This window comes from Saccostrea cucullata, unplaced genomic scaffold, assembly GCF_032062105.1.
Source record: "Saccostrea cucullata isolate Sc308-1 unplaced genomic scaffold, CSIRO_AGI_Scuc_v1 ctg1860, whole genome shotgun sequence".
NCBI lineage: Eukaryota > Metazoa > Mollusca > Bivalvia > Ostreida > Ostreidae > Saccostrea > Saccostrea cuccullata.
This window is the reverse complement of record NW_026929161.1, coordinates 211,480-231,306: the sequence shown is the minus strand read 5'-3', so window position 1 is coordinate 231,306 and position 19,827 is coordinate 211,480. Positions and strand designations below refer to the sequence as shown.

The window sequence follows — 19,827 nt, the reverse complement described above, 5'->3', positions numbered from 1 at the left end:
ATCTTGAATGGTATCTTTAAAACTGAGCTAAACACTTATTTAAGAAAAGTGAGGTCAAGGTCAAAGGAAAGGTCAAGGTCAAAATGTTGATGCAGTTACATAGCTCTCATCAGTATGTATCAGCATATGAAGTTTGATAACACTATCTTGAATGGTATCTTTAAAACTGAGCTAAACACTCATTTAAGAAAAGTGAGGTCAAGGTCAAAGGAAAGGTCAAGGTCAAAATGTTGATGCAGTTGAATAGCTCTCATCAGTATGTATCAGCATATGAAGTTTGATAAAAATATCTTAGATGAATTCTTTGAAACTGAGCTAAACACTCATTTTAGAAAAGTGAGGTCAAAGTCAAAGGAAAGGTCAAGGTCAAAAATGTTGATGCAGTTGAATAGCTCTCATCAGTATGTATCAGCATATGAAGTTTGATAACACTATCTTGAATGGTATGTTTAAAACTGAGCTAAACACTAATTTAAGAAAAGTGAAGTCAAGGTCAAAGGAAAGGTCAAGGTCAAAAAATGTTGATGCAGTTGCATAGCTCTCATCAATATCTATCATCCTATGAAGTTTGATGAAAATATCTTGGGTAGTTTCTTTGAAACTGAGCTTTGAACTGAGCTAAATGCAAAGTGTGACAGAAGGACAGATGGAAGGACAGCTAGACAGAAGGACGGAAGGATGGAAGACGGACATGACAAACACTATATGTCCTGGCTATTTATGGTGGGGCATAAAAACAAGCATTTCATACAAATTATTCTTATTAAGTAAATGCAATAAAATTTGAATCTACAGTATGTCAAAAAAAACTTTAAACCCCCTCATCCAAGAATGCTTTGTGGCAAATTTGGTTAAAATAAGCCCAATGGTTTTGAAATCTGAATGGTGTTCAGATGGACAGACGGATGAGCAAAATGCTCAGAAAAGCACACTCAAGTTGTCAGCTCAGATGAGCTAAAATTAATATACCTGTTTATAGTTGTTGAAATATATTCCTTTTTGGAATAAAGCTAATACTAATATATCTGTACTAAAATTATAAACACTAAATCACTTGCACTATAAAGTCAGAGCTATTGCATCAAGGGAAATTGTCCCAGCCCCAATGATTTGATCAATTATGATACATGTATATAAGATAAAAGACCTGTACAAATAATCACCTTGTTGCGTAACAGTCCCTTGTCTCCCACCACTTTCTGGAAGATGTGTTTCCCGACGTGAGAATCTACAGCACTCAGAGGGTCGTCAAGCATGTAGATGTCAGCATTGTTGTAGACGGCTCGGGCCAAACTCACTCTCTGCTTCTGTCCCCCACTCAAGTTTATACCCTAAAGGACAATCAATATACTTAATATTGGGTTTGTTACTGACTGCCTACAGAAATATATCAGGTTGATCAATTCCATAGATGGCTAGGCAGAGCCATTTAACCCATGCTTTGCAATCAGAGTTTTACATGTAAGTTAATCAAGTGTCAGTTTCAACAAAGTCTGAATCTGATCATTGTGATGCAATGAGAAATAACATGTTTATCACAAAATCACATCAAAATTTCAGACACAGTTAACTTTTATCACAAGGAAAAAGATTAAGTAATCTCTGAAGAAACTAGAACTGTCCAAACGGGACAAAATACCCCCCGCTGGGTTTTTCAGAAGTAAGTTTTTCCATAATAAAAATATGTATCAAACACGAATTATGAAATGTTTATTCCAGTGACCTTGAACTTCCCCAGATAATCTTGGGTCAAGGTCATGACACACCCTTGGGTCATGGGCAATCTTTCAGTGAAATGAGAACCTACCAAGTTTATCCATAAGAAAGATATGGACCGGACACGAATTATGATATTTTTCTTCCAGTGACCTTGAACTACCCCAAATGACCTTGGGTCAAGGTCATGACACACCCTTGGGTCATGGGCAATCTTTCAGTGAAATGAGAACCTACCAAGTTTATCCATAAGAAAGATATGGACGTGACACGAATTATGATATTTTTCTTCCAGTGACCTTGAACTACCCCAAATGACCTTGGGTCAAGGTCATGACGCACCCTTGGGTCATGGGCAATCTTTGTGTGAAATGAGAATCTACCAAGTTTATCCATAAGAAAGATATGGACCGGACACGAATTATGATATTTTTCTTCCAGTGACCATGAACTTCCCCATATGACCTTGGGTCAAGGTCATGACACACCCTTGGGTCATGGGCAATCTTTGTGTGAAATGAGAATCTACCAAGTTTATCCATAAGAAAGATATGGACCGGACACGAATTATGATATTTTTCTTCCAGTGACCATGAACTTCCCCAAATGACCTTGGGTCAAGGTCATGACACACCCTTGGGTCATGGGCAATCTTTGTGTGAAATAAAAACCTACCAAGTTTATCCATAAGAAAGATATGGACCGGACAGGAATTATGAAAATTTTCTTCCAGTGACCTTGAACTTTCCAAATTGACCTTGGGTCAAGGTCATGACACATCCTTGGGTCATGGGCAATCTTTGTGTGAAATGAGAACCTACCAAGTTTATCTATAAAAGATATGTATCAAACATGATTTTTGAAAATTTTCTTCCAGTGACCTTGAACTTTCTCAAATGACCTTGGGTCAAGGTCATGACACACCCTTGGGTCATGGGCAATCTTTGTGTGAAATGAGAACCTACCAAGTTTATCAATAAGAAAGATATGGAGCGGACACGAATTATGAAATTTTTCTTCCAGTGACCTTGAACTTCCCCAAATGACCTTGGGTCAAGGTCATGACACACCCTTAGGTCATGAGCAATCTTAGTGTGGAGTAGTAGATTCTAATGTCCCTCTGTAAGAAAGATATGGACTGGACACGATTGCACAGACAGACGGACAGACAGACAGACGGACGGACGGACAGACGGACAGACAGACAGACAGACAGACAGACGGACAGACGGACAAGGTGATTCCTATATACCCCCCCAAACTTCGTTTGCGGGGGATATAATTACCTATTAGTAGCAGTAAAAACTTACAATTTGATTTAATCACATACATTTAACTTTCTTTATTATGACACAAACCTTTTCTCCAATTTCTGTCATATCTCCCCCCGTCAGGATCTCTAGATCTGTTCGGAGAGCACAGGCGTCCAGTATTTCATTGTATTTACCGTCCTCCATGGGCTTACCAAACAGGATGTTGTCTTTGACAGTGGCATTCTGGATCCAGGCCTGTTGTGGAACATATGCCACATTACCCTGCAAAGCAGAGAAGAAAACAGTTCTAATATTTGGACAATCTAACAGCATTGATTATTTCTGCAACAAGTGAAAATTTTGCTTGAAACATACTGTACTTATTTTAGCATATTCTGAATCATTTAAATGCCAATTAAACTAATACACAATGTTAAAAAACTCAAATGTGCTAATATATTAATGTACAATTAGCTTACAGAGGAAGACTCTAATAAATTTTGATTGATTGAGAATTTTCTATCAGTTAGAATCTTTTTTTAACTGAGATACATGTAAGAGAGACTTACAAAGACATTGACACTGCCTGAGACTTTCTCCATTTCTCCCAGTAGGGCTGAGAGGAGGGAGGACTTCCCCGACCCCACTTGCCCTACCACTGCCACCAGCTTACCGGCGGGGATCTTAAAGTCTATACTGAAATACAGGTCAAATTCCCAAACTTACAGGTTATATTAGCAACAACTTACAGCAATGATACATGTAATTATAAAAATCTGGATCCACCACTATTAGTAATGGAACGTACAGTGAAATCACACATATCCACTATCTTTATTTTTATATGTATAACTAACTTTGTACAACTAATCAAATCAGTATTTTTTACCTCAAAGAATTTTTCTGTGATATGTAAGTAAATTAAATCCTCTTGTTTTTTAAATTAAAAATTTCAATTTTCCCTTACTCTCTGAGAGCTGGTTGTAATTCAGGATCCCAGCTAAAGGTGCCATTCTCCACAGACACCACTGAATCTGCAAAAAAACTTATTATGTATCTATCTAAAATATCTTCAGAATTCCAGATGCAATTATAGTTATTTTTTATATAGCATACATGTATGTGTTATATAATTATATAATTAATTCTTTAAAAACAATACCTGATTTTGGCTCATGTTGTACTGCATCTGGATCTAAATCATCATTTTTCAAAAACTTTGATATTCTTCCAATGGAGACATTAGCCTGAAAAACGACATCAAAGATTTCATAAACAAGAAATACAGACATACATGTACAAAGGGATGGATGGACAAACAGCTTAACATCTGGACAGATCAACAGACACACTGAGCAATGGTTGATCAGGAAAACTCACTTGAGCTTTCAGCTCCGATGAGCAAAAAAAAAAATAAAAACATATTTTTCTGACAAAACTGCCGAAAATTATTTATAAACTATATGTGTGAACAATCATAATGAGACCATGAGAATAAAGTGTAAAGTCCTTAATTAAATCTCTCATCAGATAGAAATAGTCTTGCCTACCTGTATGACATAGGAGATCATCATGGGTAACAGATTGATAGGAAACCTTAAAATGTTGAACAGAGACAGCGAAGTAAAGGCTTTCTGGGCACTAAGGTAACCTGTATCTGATGTCAACACATAGGCCAAAAAGGTCAGCAAGGTCACCTGAATAATATAGAGCAAAGGTCAGAGGGGTTATCAAGGACAAATGAATGATGTAATAAATTGTGTACTTTTTTTTTTAATGATGCTGCACTTCACTTCCTGCACCAGACTTATCAAAACATTAATGACTTATTGACACATTGTGCAAATACATGTACATGTATTCCTCTCAGATAGTTCTAAAATGCTTGAGGCAATTTTTTTAATATTTTATTATAATTTCAGCTATTGCAGAATTATTTTAATTTCTCTGTATAGCCTTATGATGCATCAAAAAATTATCAAAATTAAGCATACACTGTAACAATGTTTGATTTGTTTTTATTTGGACAAGTACTTTAATGACACACACTAGTGAATTTTACAAGCTTAAATGTTTTTGGACCAGTGCATATTAAGGAAAAATTAAACCCCTGCAGTAAATAGTCTGTCATTTACCAGAAATGGAGCAGTTGTGAAGGAGAAAGAGCTGAAAGCACTGTACATGGCATTTTTCTTTAAAATTCTTGTTTCATTATCTCTGATCTCTGAAATCTTCTTTTGAAAAGATGGCTCCCAAGCATACAATTTTAACACCTGTAAATATAAATTAAGACCATGCAGTTACAGACAATTCATCAATAAAGATTGAATACAGTCAAATAACCTATTGATGCTATATATCAGAGTCAAACTTTAAAGTTCAGTATTTCTGCATGCATATGTGACTTTATTGCATAAAATTTATTATTTAAATGTATAAAATTGTTTTCTAAACCCTTCCAAATGAAGTTGGTATGAGAAAAATTTTTGAATTTGGTTAAATATAATCAAAATCAAAGTTCAATTTCAAAACATAAGTAAATGCCAGTATTAATACTTACCTTCATTCCATTCAACACCTCAGACATGAGTTTCAGTCTTTTGTCTTTGAACTTCATCAAGTCAATCTGTAATTTCCTTTGTTTCATTGAGATGACAGCATTAACTGGAATCAGCAGAAGCATCAATCCCAACCCTGAAACACAGACAAACCAATTACCAAAATTCAGAACAATTCTTATACTGAACCTCACTGTCTTGAACCCAAGGAACCAGGTGAAAATTTTGAGATACAGTAAAATTGCTTATTTTGACGAGATAGTCATTGAATCTTTGCATACAAGATAATAAAAATATACATGACTATGAATTTTTTGAAAGAAGTCTTTTTATGTGAAAATAAAAATCTCACGTATAAAATTAATTTTAAGTATCACATGAGTTATTATTAAAGGACATAGAGAAATATGATTGGGACTTTAAACTTACTTCAATATATTCAAGATGTTTGAGATTTTAAAGTTTATCAGGATAACACAGTAAAACTGTATTTGTAAGAATTAAACTTAATCTCCATTTCTGACTTATGATGCTTTTTTCAGAGTGTATCATACCTATCAGTTACAATTTTGTATATATTGACCACTGTTTACCTGCGAGTACAGATGGACCCAGCTGCATCCACAATAAATACATAGCCAGCGTGATCTGTACTGGAGCCGACCACAACATCCACAGATATCCGCTGAGGTCCTGCATCCGCTGACAATCCACCGACATTAGGTTCACGATTTCTCCCACTGTCGAAGACTTCCTCGCCTCATTGTTCATTGTTAACGACTGAAATGAAACCACATGGGAAAATGCAGTTTTGTATTCAATGAATTTTTCAGGAGATATTTTGATTTTACGAGGGTCATTCAAAAAGTTCGTAGACTTTTGTCCTAACTTTTTTATTTAACGTCATATTATATCCAAATTTGGTACAAATATTTTAACAACAGATTCAAATAATTTGAGTAAAAAAATTGGAATGTATCTTCATATTTATTAAAATTACCAAGGATTTAGAACAGCAAAAATGGGGTCACAGAGCACCGTCAAAATTGAGTAATTTACTAATTTTCACTTTATAGTATTTATAGCAATATCTATAATAAATGGAGCTGAAACGAAATAAAATTTACATGTTTGAATAAAGTATTGTTGTATTAATTAAAATGAAATCAGGTTATGTAATATGTCGCTCCATTTAAAAGATATACCAGGTTCTAAATACATATGGACTTGATTAAAAAAAGCCAAAAACAATGACGTTAAAGGACGTCACGGAGCAGAAAGTATCAATAAAATTGTACTGTACAATCGGGGAACTTCTTCTACGTTACGTTACGTAAAAAAAAATCCGTATAAACCAGGATCTGTATGAAAAATAATCTTTGTATTTGTATTAAATGGAAAATACAGTTTTTGAGTTGTAGCAAGTTTGAATCGGAAGATGGATTGTCTGCAAAGAAACAGGTTAAGGTTAAAATATTGTCGAAAGAGTTTTGAACGTCACTGAACGTGATGTGGGCTTCACTGTTGCAGAATTAATAGAGTTACATGGTAAATTTGAAAACAATGACATTCTTATTCAAGCTATATTTGTACAATTGTTCGCAAACTAGGTGTTAAGTGTTATGGCTATGTTTTTTTTAATGAAGAAGACGCTACAAACCTTGTTTGAAATTAAGAAAATTACTATAATTTTGACAAACTTTCTCAACGTTGTCTTTGACGTTACAATGTTGGTTAACCGTGCTCCGTGGTAACAAAACATGTTAGTTTAAATTTTGGCTAACATGAGTTCTATTTAATCAAATGGAATGAAACTTCACATTTCAACAAAATAAATGTTTATGTTTACGAAAATGTGTTAATCTATAATCTTGTAATAATTTTATGACGATGAGAAGCATTGTCTACGTATTTTTTGAATGACCCTCGTATATCTGTTTATAGTTAAATAGATAGGGAAAAAATACTGATAAAAACATGTATGTAATGTTCAATTTGAAACATTTCACAAAATGCATATATACTTTTGTTGCGAGGGAAAAGAATTGTCAAATCCTAAACAATAAATGTACAGTGAAGTTTTATTATCTACAAATTAAAGCTGAACACGACTTGTAAATAGCATACGCCATTTTCGGAATAATTATCTACAATATATCAACACCAGGGTATATACTCTTCAGATTCGTCACACCTGACTGCTTTATTGTCACGGGTATCGGCGTGGAATGGTGACCCATGTTTGTGCTGGTTATCTTGCATTACCTTTGTTTACATTTTATTGCAGTTACGTTTATATGTGTTGTTTGTATACTGCACTGACCTGTACAACTATAATTGTAAGTTTCTTTGGTATTTTACTTTCCTGCATTAGACAAAGTATTACATTATTATTGTTGCTACGAAGTGCTGTATAGCATATGTCCGTCTACACCGGTGTCGACTGATTACACTGAATAATGACAAAGTCCTGCCCTTTATACGAGGGGCATTTCAAAAGTTCTGGCAACTGTTTAATAAAAAGTTAACCGTTTTACGGAAATTATTGAGTATATAAAAGATCAGAAAAATATACACATATTATGACGTCACCTTATAATTTTTATGACGTAATAACTCTGAAAATGACGTCAGAATATAGAATGTTTATCATACTGAAAAGTTGCATTTTTATCCACATGAGACGATCGTAAAAGTGCTGCCAAAGGCTTATTTGAAAAAATATTTCAAAGAAAATTTTAATTGGCAAAGAGGTAGAGTAGGACTATGATACTGTTTATCAGCAATTCCATTATTCATTGTATGGTTTGTTTACGAGCACGGTTTATGTCCGGTTATGCTATCATAAACATTCATTTAAGATTTTTATTTACATGATACGGTTGGATTTTCGGTCTTTTATATAGCTCTCCATTGTTTGAAATAAAACATGTTCTGTATTAAGGAGGCTGGGGGGTCAACAATTTAACCACAAAGTAACCACCAGATTTAACTTATTTTTTTTAGATATGGTATCTTAAGCTGTCAACATTCATTTGACAAAGAAAGAAATCATGAATTTTAGTTTTAAATTTTGATCATTTTCTATATCTTTATATGGAGCTCTCCTTTTAAAGGAGATAGAAATAGTCTGAAAATGGCTGCCACCCCCCAGCCTCGTTAAACTGAAGTATATTAATGCAGTTTTCATGAAATATATTTTGAGTAACAGGACTCTTACCGATTACGAATAAAATGTACTAAATCTTGTCCCCGACTTGATTCTGTGCCTATTTTTTCATACAAATTCAACTTCGGCGCCCCAAAACTCACTACTGCTTTTGACTTTTGAATCCAAAAAATGAATATAAGTTAGTCAGACATGTAAAGTCTTATTTATTTTCCATACATTAAAATTTGCGAATATGTGGAGGTACGGTTGGGTTGCAACTGCGCTGCCGCCATTTTGGATTTTACGACAAAATATAGGGCACACTAAACTTACCTACTCTTAAGCCTTCATCGATACCACAAATCTGGTTAAAACACCTGACGAATTTATGCCATCAAATTTTGTAACATGATCGCCTATTTTTCTTTGATTGTCAACTTTATCTTTTTCTCACATTTAGGTCTCTTTTACGCAAAAGTTTGAGCGAGATTTGATAAAACCATGCTAAGTTTGACACTCGCTAAAACCATTTCAGAACAAGAAGATCTCCGAAATAAAATACAATATGATAGATTGTAGTCTATGTAAACGTTCCACCAACTGGCATTTGCGTCCGTTAGCTTGCGTCCGAGTAATGAGCAAAAGTTGTCTTGAAAATTTTAATTTTATCAAATTGTGTCTTTTGTTACGTCATTTTTATGGTCAGTATGCTAAACATTCTATATTCTGACGTCATTTTCGGAGTTATTACGTCATAAAAATTATAAAGTGACGTCACAATATGTATATATTTTTCTGATCTTTCCAATGATATCAAACTCAATAATTTCCGTAAAACGGTTAATCTTTTATGAAACAGTTGCCAGAACTTTTGAAATGCCCCTCGTATAAGGGTCTGCAGGTAAGGCGATTCTCCCAACAAAAATGGTGGACACATTCCTTTTACGAATCACGTTCAGCTTTAATGGGAACAAGATAAACTTTGAGATATCCAAGGATTTGAGAGATCACAGGTAAATTACTTTAAGAATAAGGAGTTGGGACTTCCAAATCATTTCAATTTATACATGGCATTCATAATATGTGTTTGAGATATTGCAGTTGAACTGCATATGCCAAAAACGTTGAATGCATATAGATTAAAAGTTAAACAAACTGTACACACAGAGTATTTTTAATTTACCTTTTTATAGATGGCTGCAATAAGAGCTGATCTAATCCTCATTCCCAATGTCATTCCAATAAAAAAATTTTGATGAAAAAATGTGGATTGTAAAAGTGCTATGACAAAAAATCCCACAGCATACACGTAGCCTTTCCATGCATACTCAGTGGAGCCCTCGGCATTTTTGCTCTCCACATATCCAATTAGGACACTGAAAACATATGATATTAAATTATTAACATATAGAGTGCATTGAAATCTACTTTATGCATAGTACTGTAAACATATAACATTTAGCAGTGTATTCTGTTTAGCGATTTTAGCGCAAAGCATCGTCCACTAAATCAAATACATCACTAAATGTCTTGTTTATCATAGATTTATATCTAGCACAATCAGAGAGCACTAAATCAAATCTACGCTTAATTGTTGAAGCATGATTTTCCACCAAATATCATACACGCCAAATATAATACATTTACAGTAATTTAATGGCACTAATATTCAAAACAGTTCTGAAATTTTGTTACATACACTTTACACAATACTGAATGAATAGCTATATACATGTAGATGTCTTAGAAGTGCTGTAAACCAATAAATGTATGCTGCATTTCTTACTCATTAATCACCAACTGAAAACTGGGAATGTGGCAATTAATATTCACTATCAACTTTTCCTGATTTATACATCTTAACCTTTTGCAACCATAAATATTCAAATTCCTGTTTAGTTGTGAATGTCATAGATATTTTTTCACACAAAAAGTTACACAATACTCGAACAAACTACAATACAATGAAGTATACATTTAAAATGCAATTTCACCACTTTTATAGCCACTCCTTCAATTTCTCAAATTCAATTTACCTCAACAGAGAGGGACTAGCCATTTGTAACAAGTCATAAATGAACTTGCAGCCCCAGGCTTTAAGGAAGTCTGGTCCATAAGTCCTTGCTAGTACCCTAAAGAGTGAGGCCCCATCCTGCTTTTTCTTGCTGGGGTCCTTAATCTCCACGGTTGTAGAGTAGCTCTGCCTCGAGGTGCCCACCAGAGGTGTCTTCTCCGAGGCCTGTAGATGCTGTTGTCTTCGGTCCACTTGGAAGGTGACATTTTGTCTTTGAAAGAAACATAATTCATAAATTCAAAATATGTCAATTTGAGGGGATGTGTATATGATCCATATATCAATTATTTTACAAGAAAAAGTCATCAATGACATAAGATTGATTCAAATGAATCCTTGAAAAACTTTACAAGAAATATTTGAGGTTATTTCAGTAAAACCAGCAAAATAAATATATATTGTTAGTTCTAAGTGAAAATGTAAGACAATAGTTGATGAAAATTTACATAAGTGAATGATTTCTTTTCAAAGAAAATTTACAAACGTGAATTATTTCTTTTCAAAGAGTGCCAATAAATTTCTTCCATGTGTAAATTTAAAAGTTTACAGTATGTGCTTCATGTTACATTACAGATTATTAGAGCTATACTGAAGAACTGGTTTAAATAGAATTTATTGTCATTAAACTCGTAAGTGCTCCCCACTTGAATCATTCAGCTTTTACACTCAGCATGAAAGACAACCTCTCAACCCTCAACCATTAAGGCCATATAAGATAAATGACACTGCATCAAATTAAACAAAAATAATTACATGAGTTTTGAATTATTATAGCTAGATGGCCCAATCAGGTATACACATTGGTATGTTGGGTGTCATATATTATGTTTGGAACTAGGCCATGAAGCTCACAAGGAAACACAATACTTTGTAGACTCTAGATAAATCCAATAAACTTTTTCAATTTATACCTTTAAAATCAAATGCCACCTGAGTAACCTAGTGACCTAGATTCAAACATAATGCATACCTGTCAGACAAAAAATGCACACCCTACTGAACTATCCAGCAATCCATTGATAACATTATCGCTGTTATGTAATTCATGCTCTGAGTCACTGGTTGTTATTGCAAAATTGCTTTTTTTTTCTTCCATAGCTTTTTTAAGCTATCGATCTAGTTTAATAAAGTTTATAAAGAATGAAAAAAGATTTTTTTTTTAACTGAATGATTCAGAATTTTTGCAAAAGCAACTTATATTAAGGTTTTACACAAAATCATAATGCAACAGTGTATTTTATCAGATTAATAACATGCAATTGTTTAGTTGAAATCAAGATAAACAGATTATTTTTTTTCTAATCACAAAATTTAAAAAATAAAAAAATAAATAAACCATTACCCATCTCTGAAATATATAAAGAAGTGAGAAAAATTTATTCTATGATGTGTAGAATTACATGCAATTTAAAAAAAAGATAAGCATGCATTTACTAAAGTTTAAGAAAGCTGGTATAAAGGCTTCAAAGTTAGAAATTTTGACATCACACCATTAGTATCTACATATCTATCATACAAGCATTATATTTATTTTTTTTTTTTTAAATCAATTTTTACCGCCCATTGGATGACCTTGGAATTTTTTTCCTAAATCAAGAAGCAAAATTAAAAGATTTTTAAAAAAAGCCAAGCTGGCATGATTTTAAAAAATTGTGTTTGGTGTAATAATGACCCAGGTGGGACAGGTAAATGGTAGGCTATTTGATTGTTTCCAAATTTCAGACCTGATTAAGATGTTTCTGTGTAAATTAAATTAAAGATTTATCAAAAATAAGAAATAAATCTATCAAACATCAATACAATTTCTTATAAAGAATATAATAAATATACAATGAAAATCACAGTTCAAGAAAATAAAATTACTTATTTCACATACATGTATGTTAAAATTTAATAATAAACTTTTTGAACAAATAGCTAGCAATCAAGGAGCTATAATTCAGGCAGGGTACTTGAATTACACATACAAGAAACATCATTCAATCTGTTTTTAAAATTGATACTTTTATTAATGTTGATAATTAATCTTGATCAAGATTTATTTTCAAACCTTGAGAAAAATTACAAAAATTCCTTTTAAAAACAAACTTTTGTCTCAATGTCTTCTTGTGTGTTCTTTTCAAAAAGTGTTTTAAATCAATATGGACAATCCCATAGATCACTCACTCAATTTTCCTGTGTTTTGCTACTTCTTTTTCCCATTGCTCAGCAAACTCTGGTACAACTCTATCACTGGCATCTCGAGGATTTAAATCAAACAGGTCGTCTTCGGTCAAATCCTTCTTGTAGGCTGTTATCACCAGACTACACAAAGAAAACAAGACACTTAAACATTCCAAATCCTTGTTCATAATAGATTTCTGTGAAACAGTAATGAAATAATTCTCTCTGAAAATCAGGAAAAAGGCTTTAAGCTATATATTACATCCTTCAGCTTTCGGAAGAAGGCTTTAAGCTTTCTATAAGCCTCATAGAGTTTAGTTACCAGGTAAAATTTTTATAAAAGAACATTTTAAAAGTATAATGAAAAATGCCTTTATGAAGTTTTAGTCCACACAATCTTATGATTGTAAAAACTGAAACACAATTCTTAAATTCAAATATTAGCAGAAGAAAAAATGTATTTGAAGATATTTGGTTTTTTGGGGGGGCAGTGTCTTAGACACAGATGCTTCCATAAAACACAGGCTATCCCCTAAACAAATAAACAAATAAAGTTGAAGAACTGCTTAAAAGACTTGCTCTTTCAATAAAACATGCTTAAAGTGACAGGGATGTACAAATTTGATTCGTTATAAGATTAACTGTTTATATCTCGATCTTGGGTGTTCATGATATTTTAAAGAGGAATGAAAAGAACTTTGCTTTTAGAGTTAATTCATTATACATAAGTGTGTTAACTATAAACATGTTTACTGTATTTAGACAAACACACACCTGTTCATCCACCAATAAGTCAGTCTGCTTAAGATCGAAGCCTTGATCTCAGGACATGGATTCTATGGAGAAAAAAAGATCATTATAAGGAAAGGGAAAAACAAATCAAATCATTCACAAAATTAAAAACCAGAACAGACTGGTTAGTAGTTACTGTAAAACTCCTTCCCTAGAACTGAGTTGTCTTGTATTCAGGTTGAAGCCTTATGAAGTAGTATGTTTACCAAAAGTTTTATCAAAACTGAACAATGGATTTTATGGCAGGTGATGTATACATAATTTCAGATTTTCTCTCTCATCTCAATTGTTTTTTTTATTGTAAAAATTTGCTATTCCAATTATGAATTATGGTTTTGCTTCCATAATCGGAAATAGGTATTTTTGCTATCTAATATGTCCTCATAGATCAATAAGATCCATTTTTGCTTAGCTCTTCCATTTTTGCATTGAGAAAGAAACCCTTTCACTAACAATAACTCTGAGTTGAATTTTGCCTTACTCTGCCCAATTCATAATAGCCTCTTCTTGACACTTTCTCAGCAATACAATGGAAAACCAGCTGTAGGAACAGGAGACCAAAGGAAATGTAAAACAGCACAAACTTCTCCAGATCCACATTGTACACCTAGGAAAATACAGAGGTGAAAAAAATGGCTATCATCTTTCTTTTACAAATCTACACAACTTTTTCATTTTTTGAAGATTTATAACACATACAAAATTTTCAATATCCTTTAACTTTTATAAATAGAATATTTTATATCATTTTAAGTCTTATGCTGTATTAACACTGTCCCTTTCCTTTTTATCTATATTTTTATGTAAGGTAAAGTACAAATTCTGATCATATATTTATTATTTATGCTTACCTTTTCTTCTATAAAGGTATAAAATGGTACAATTCCAGCCACTGTTCTCAGCAGAAAAAACACAAATAGCACACCTGATGTGATGTACCCCTGTGCTCTCTCCATTTGTATAAGTACGGCTGACAGCATCTAAAAACATGTGGAAAAAATTATTCAACAGAGAACTGCTTAATTATATTTTTCGAAAATAGAACCCAAATAAATTTGCACTAACTTTCACAAAATATTTATTAAGTATTATTTAACACATCTATAATTCAATGGTTATAGGTTGACAGCGTTACAACTGAGAAGGAAATAAATGATGAAATTAACTTCCCATTCAAATCTGATTTAAGGGTTATAACAATCTGTAACTTGAATACTTTAGAAATTGATCAAAGGATATTCTCTAACCAGGTGCATATTTGTAAAGTGAAAACACTTACATATGAAGCAAATTCAATTCCCAGTGCAACAAACACAGCTGATGGAACATGGTTAGATTCATTATCACTTGTTGCTTTGATGAGATCCACAACACTAAGAAATGCTAGAATCAAACTTATAAACTGAAAAAAAAAAATAATAATTTTTATTCCAGAGGGAAACATAAGCACTTGCAAATACTATTGAACTCTCGTTTCTTGCACATTGATATAATGAATATGTATGCCATTGATTAGTCAAAGTGAGTTGGCAGTCCAAACTGAAACAATTAACATTCCATTCTGAACCTCAATATCTTAAGTCCTTGGAAATTTTTTTAAGTTTTGTGACATTTTTGATATGTTAAATATAACCAAAGTACTCAAACCTAGTTATCTCAAACTTGGTAAGAGTAAGACCAAAAACAAAACTTAGATATGACCAAGAACTATAATTAGATACCTGAGAATTCAAGTTACTGAAACATATATGGCTGGGGCCTTCAAATCACTTCAACATATCTATGGTATTTGAGAAATTGATGTTTGAGAGATTGTAGTGCGTATGTACATTACTTTGGAAACTGAGCAGTATACCAGTATATCTCTTCCCTTCTTTAACACTACATCAGCTATGATTAAAAAGTAATGAAATTAAAATGGCAAAATTTTCAAGCAATAAGAAATGCTATCTTACACTTTTGGAGACATTTAGCCAAGTGAGTGGCAGTGGTGTAACATCCTCCTTTGAAGACATTAATGCTGGGAGATAAAATGGGAGAGTTAGCCACAGGAAACCACATGGCACCCATATTAACAGGGTATTCTGAAAGCACTCTGTGAACTGGGGATAGGAGTTGTTCAACAACAAATTTTCATCCTACAATAAAAAAAAATACAACAATTGTATTGCCAATCTCAAGTATCTTTGATTTTCAATGAATTTGTGGAAAACTTGTTTTAATAGGCATTCAAGTCCAAACACTGCACAATGCTATAAACTCTATATGCCAGTTTTATAAACATTATATTTGCCAATAGTCAAGTATTCTGTAATTCAGCATATTATATAAATGAAGCATTTAAATGTATGCTCAGGTTCTTAAGTTTGCTTTCATGGCTTTTAAATTTTTAATTTGAATTAAATTCTTTATTTACCCATATAGTTCCATTGCAAAATTCCTCAAATCCCATGGTTGCATGCAGACTGCAAGAACTTCACAATCTCTCTGAGTTTTCAAACCATTCCTTGCGCCTTTTTCAGTGCTAGTGGAGAGAATAAAAGGAATGAGTCTCCTTTTATCCCATGTGCTCTAGATTTTAACTTTATTAGAAAAATTTGGATGGAATGTAGTTCAGCAGGTCCAGGAAAATCACTATATTTAGCTATATAGCTTAATTTACCGATATAGCTTTATTTACCTATATAATAATAGCTTTATTTAGCTATTTTGGAATAAGTTTCTGTTTAATGAAAAGCAGACAAAAAGTCGCATGTAAATTATGGCTGGTATATTTTTTAAAAGGTTCTGAAAAATGACCTTTCATTTCATAATCTACTAAATGCAGCGTGATTGACACACTATACAATATTTTTGCTCATGTTGATTTGAATATATCTGCTTAAACTGTTGCAAAAAGTATTTTTTTTCTTTTCCGGTGATAAAAACTTACCGTTGCACTATGTCGTTCTAGCCCGTTTGTTTAATGAGTTTACGTCGGCTGCGTTGTACCAATGAAAGGTTGAAACTAAAAATTGTAGGCCGATCCCGATTCAAAACTACGATAAAGAATCTTTTCTTAGATTGATAGAATTGTTCGAATTTATATATATTGTGTATTCTATACTTTAAATTATTTGTTAATTTTGAACACTCGAATCAACTTTTGCTAAGATTCTATAAAAAAGATTAGTTTTATGTTTTTAATTTCAACCAATATTTGGATTGACCTTGCCAAATTAAATAATACTTCGAAATTCTGCAAGCTAGTGATGGGAATATTACATGCATTTACAAGCATTGATTATCAAAGCAATCATTATTGTGTTTTGATTTTTAATATATAATTTATCAGTAGGGCCGGTCTACAAACTCAACTTTAGGTTATATTTGTATACATTTATCATGTACGTCTCCATAATATATGATTTTTATCATTATAATATCAATTAATATATCATTATATAAAACAAACCAAAAACCTCGTTTATTGGTTCTCTACCATTTTTTCAATTGTAACTGATTCATACTAAAAATTGCATGTATAAATCGACGAAAGTAGACTGCATTCTTCTTACATAGATATATCTTTTTAATTCTGACATGATCTTATATTATAAAATTTTCAGTATTCATTGTATATAAATGAAATGAACCACTGAATATTTTTTTGGGGGGTGGGGTTAAAATCTCTTGTATATTATATAGCTGAAATGCAAGGTTTCTTCTGAGGGGATTCTCATCATTTTTTCAAACAAATCGTCATTGCAATTAGTTGAGTTCGATGGACAGATGTGTTAATTACATTACCTTATGCGTGAATATCTCTCTCTCTCTCTCTCTCTCTCTCTCTCTCTCTCTCTCTCATACTTTGTATATCTTTATTCGTATCATTAATATATTGATGACATATTTCAAATAACAAGTAAATTCATTACTTTACAGGCAGAAAAAAATGATCACAGTTTCACTGTATGATTCAATACCAATACATGTACGGTTTCTATACATGTATAATTAAATATTTATACATAATGTCTAAAATACCAAATATAAGTATTGATTGAAAACGGTGTAAGTATTCGTTGCAATGAAGGTGTAAGCATCCCATGCCGACCGGCAAAAAAAAAAAACCTTTGTCCTTTACCAGTAGGACCGGTCTACAAACTCAACTTTAGGTTATATTTGTCAACATTCATCATGTACGTCTCCATAATATATCAATTAATATATCATTGTATAAAACAAACCAAAAACCTCATTTATTGGTTTTCTACCATTTCTTTTTTTGAATTGTAACTGATTCATACCAAAAAAATTGGATAGCATTCTCCACACCTAGATATATCTCGCATTCTTAATTCTGATATGATCTTATCTTATAAATTTTTCACCATTCATTGTATATAAATGAAATGAACCACTGAATTGTATTTTTTTTTTTTGGTGGGGGGGGGGGTTTAAAATTTTTGTTTATCTATTGCATATTATATAGCTGAAATGCAAGGTTTCTTCTGAGGGGATTTTCATCATTTTTTTTTTTTTCAAACAAATCGTCATTGCAATTAGTTGAGTTCAATTCAATTCAATTTCAATTTATTCTCTCAAAACCATGTAAATGGTACATGAGGTACTGAGGTACAAAAACATATGAAACATATAAACATATATTACAGTGGGTCAAGCAGAAGGTGATAATTAAGGAGAGCAGACAATGCTAGTAATTTTAGAAATAAATGTACATAATTGTTTCAAAGAATCAACATCATTTTGGCACATGATTTCACGAAACTTGATGATATTTGGATTAGAACAAAATTTTTGGTTCAAATAAACTTTTCTTAGTTGGTTTAAAGCACTACATTCTAAAATATAATGATACTCATCTCCTATCTGGTTACTACTGCATAAGCTACAAACTCTTTCATTTCTTTGAGTACCATTCCATCTACTTTCAATTGGGAGGTGGTGATTTGTGGTTCTAAACTTAACAAAAGTTTTTCGAAGGACAGATGTATTAATTACATTACCTTATGCGTGAATCTCCCCCCCCCCCCCTCTCCTTTGTATATATATATTTATTCGTATCATTCATATTTTGAAGACATATTTCAAATAACAAGTAAATTTATTACTGGCAGAAAAAAATTATTACAGTTTCACAGCATGATTTAATACCAATACAGGTACGGTTTGTATACATGTACACTATTTATACATGTCAACTTTACAGTACTTGCTTTCAACGCATCGTTTCTCTCCGTGATTTAAGTTACTTTGGCCTCTACTAAATTCATCACTGTATGAGTCAAGGTATTTTTAATAGATATTGTTCTCATTCATATATAGTCTTCAAAGAGGCAGCATTCTTATTTATTATTCCAGAGCGGCTTCATTCAACGTGATGATGTGTCGAGGTGATTTGGAGGCGTCAATTACATGTCAATTTCTTGTCAGTTTCAGGATCAAAGTGATGGAACACACCTCAAGAAGGCGACAGCTATTCCTGAAAATAAATTGTTTACGATTGTTATTCATGTACAAAAGATCTACAATTTTCATGGTTTATAGGGGCGGATTTACAAACAATATGTTGCGAAGAGAAATATAATTTTAATTCCCTCTATGTCCACTGTTCGAATATGCTTGGTAGTAACATGTATATATCACTTTACATGTATTTGCATCTTCATAAAAGAAATGAAGAAGAAAAAAATCGAAAAAGCTTAAGTAATAATAAGAATCACAATAAATTAAAATTAAGTAAATTAAATAAATTAAATTAAAACGATATTGTTCGATTATTTTCGATTGCATGTGGCATGAAGAAAACTGTTTTTTAAAATCATTTTTCAAAATTCAATTACAATATAATATAATTTTGATGGGTGAATAAAATGAATCATAATTAATCTTAATTTGATTAATCAGTTGTATGCACTTGATTAGTCATACTCCTGAACAATTGCAAATTGTACACAAGTGAAAGATGTATGCATGCATGATCATCTTAATAATCATTGTCTATTGATTTTTTAAAATTAATTAATTAATCATTTATACATGCTATAGTTAATTATAGTATTTATGAAAATAAAAATTTCATTTATACACTATCTGTGTCTGCTAATAAATGTATTC

The 19,827-nt window shown here is 32.2% G+C and overlaps 1 protein-coding gene across 2 annotated transcripts in view; it reads right to left on the bottom strand.

Moving 5' to 3' along the window:
* Window positions 1-16,696, bottom strand: part of LOC134279950 (multidrug resistance-associated protein 1-like) — a 29,725-nt gene extending 13,029 nt beyond the window's left edge. Inside the window, exons 1-20 of one of the 2 annotated variants that reach the window (XM_062762359.1) lie at window positions 16,640-16,696; window positions 16,124-16,231; window positions 15,663-15,845; window positions 14,987-15,109; window positions 14,559-14,687; window positions 14,189-14,314; window positions 13,690-13,751; window positions 12,919-13,056; window positions 12,310-12,339; window positions 10,715-10,963; window positions 9,862-10,054; window positions 6,121-6,307; window positions 5,530-5,663; window positions 5,105-5,242; window positions 4,520-4,666; window positions 4,132-4,216; window positions 3,937-4,003; window positions 3,539-3,665; window positions 3,075-3,251; window positions 1,164-1,331 (exon numbers count right to left, since the gene is read on the bottom strand). In XM_062762359.1, coding sequence (XP_062618343.1) covers window positions 1,164-1,331; window positions 3,075-3,251; window positions 3,539-3,665; window positions 3,937-4,003; window positions 4,132-4,216; window positions 4,520-4,666; window positions 5,105-5,242; window positions 5,530-5,663; window positions 6,121-6,307; window positions 9,862-10,054; window positions 10,715-10,963; window positions 12,310-12,339; window positions 12,919-13,056; window positions 13,690-13,751; window positions 14,189-14,314; window positions 14,559-14,687; window positions 14,987-15,109; window positions 15,663-15,845; window positions 16,124-16,159 — 2,499 coding nt within the window. In that variant the 5' untranslated portion in view covers window positions 16,160-16,231; window positions 16,640-16,696. The remainder of the gene's footprint in view (window positions 1-1,163; window positions 1,332-3,074; window positions 3,252-3,538; window positions 3,666-3,936; window positions 4,004-4,131; window positions 4,217-4,519; window positions 4,667-5,104; window positions 5,243-5,529; window positions 5,664-6,120; window positions 6,308-9,861; window positions 10,055-10,714; window positions 10,964-12,309; window positions 12,340-12,918; window positions 13,057-13,689; window positions 13,752-14,188; window positions 14,315-14,558; window positions 14,688-14,986; window positions 15,110-15,662; window positions 15,846-16,123; window positions 16,232-16,639) is intronic. The other variant, XM_062762360.1, reaches the window with a different exon arrangement.
* Between the last annotated feature and the right edge of the window lie 3,131 nt (window positions 16,697-19,827).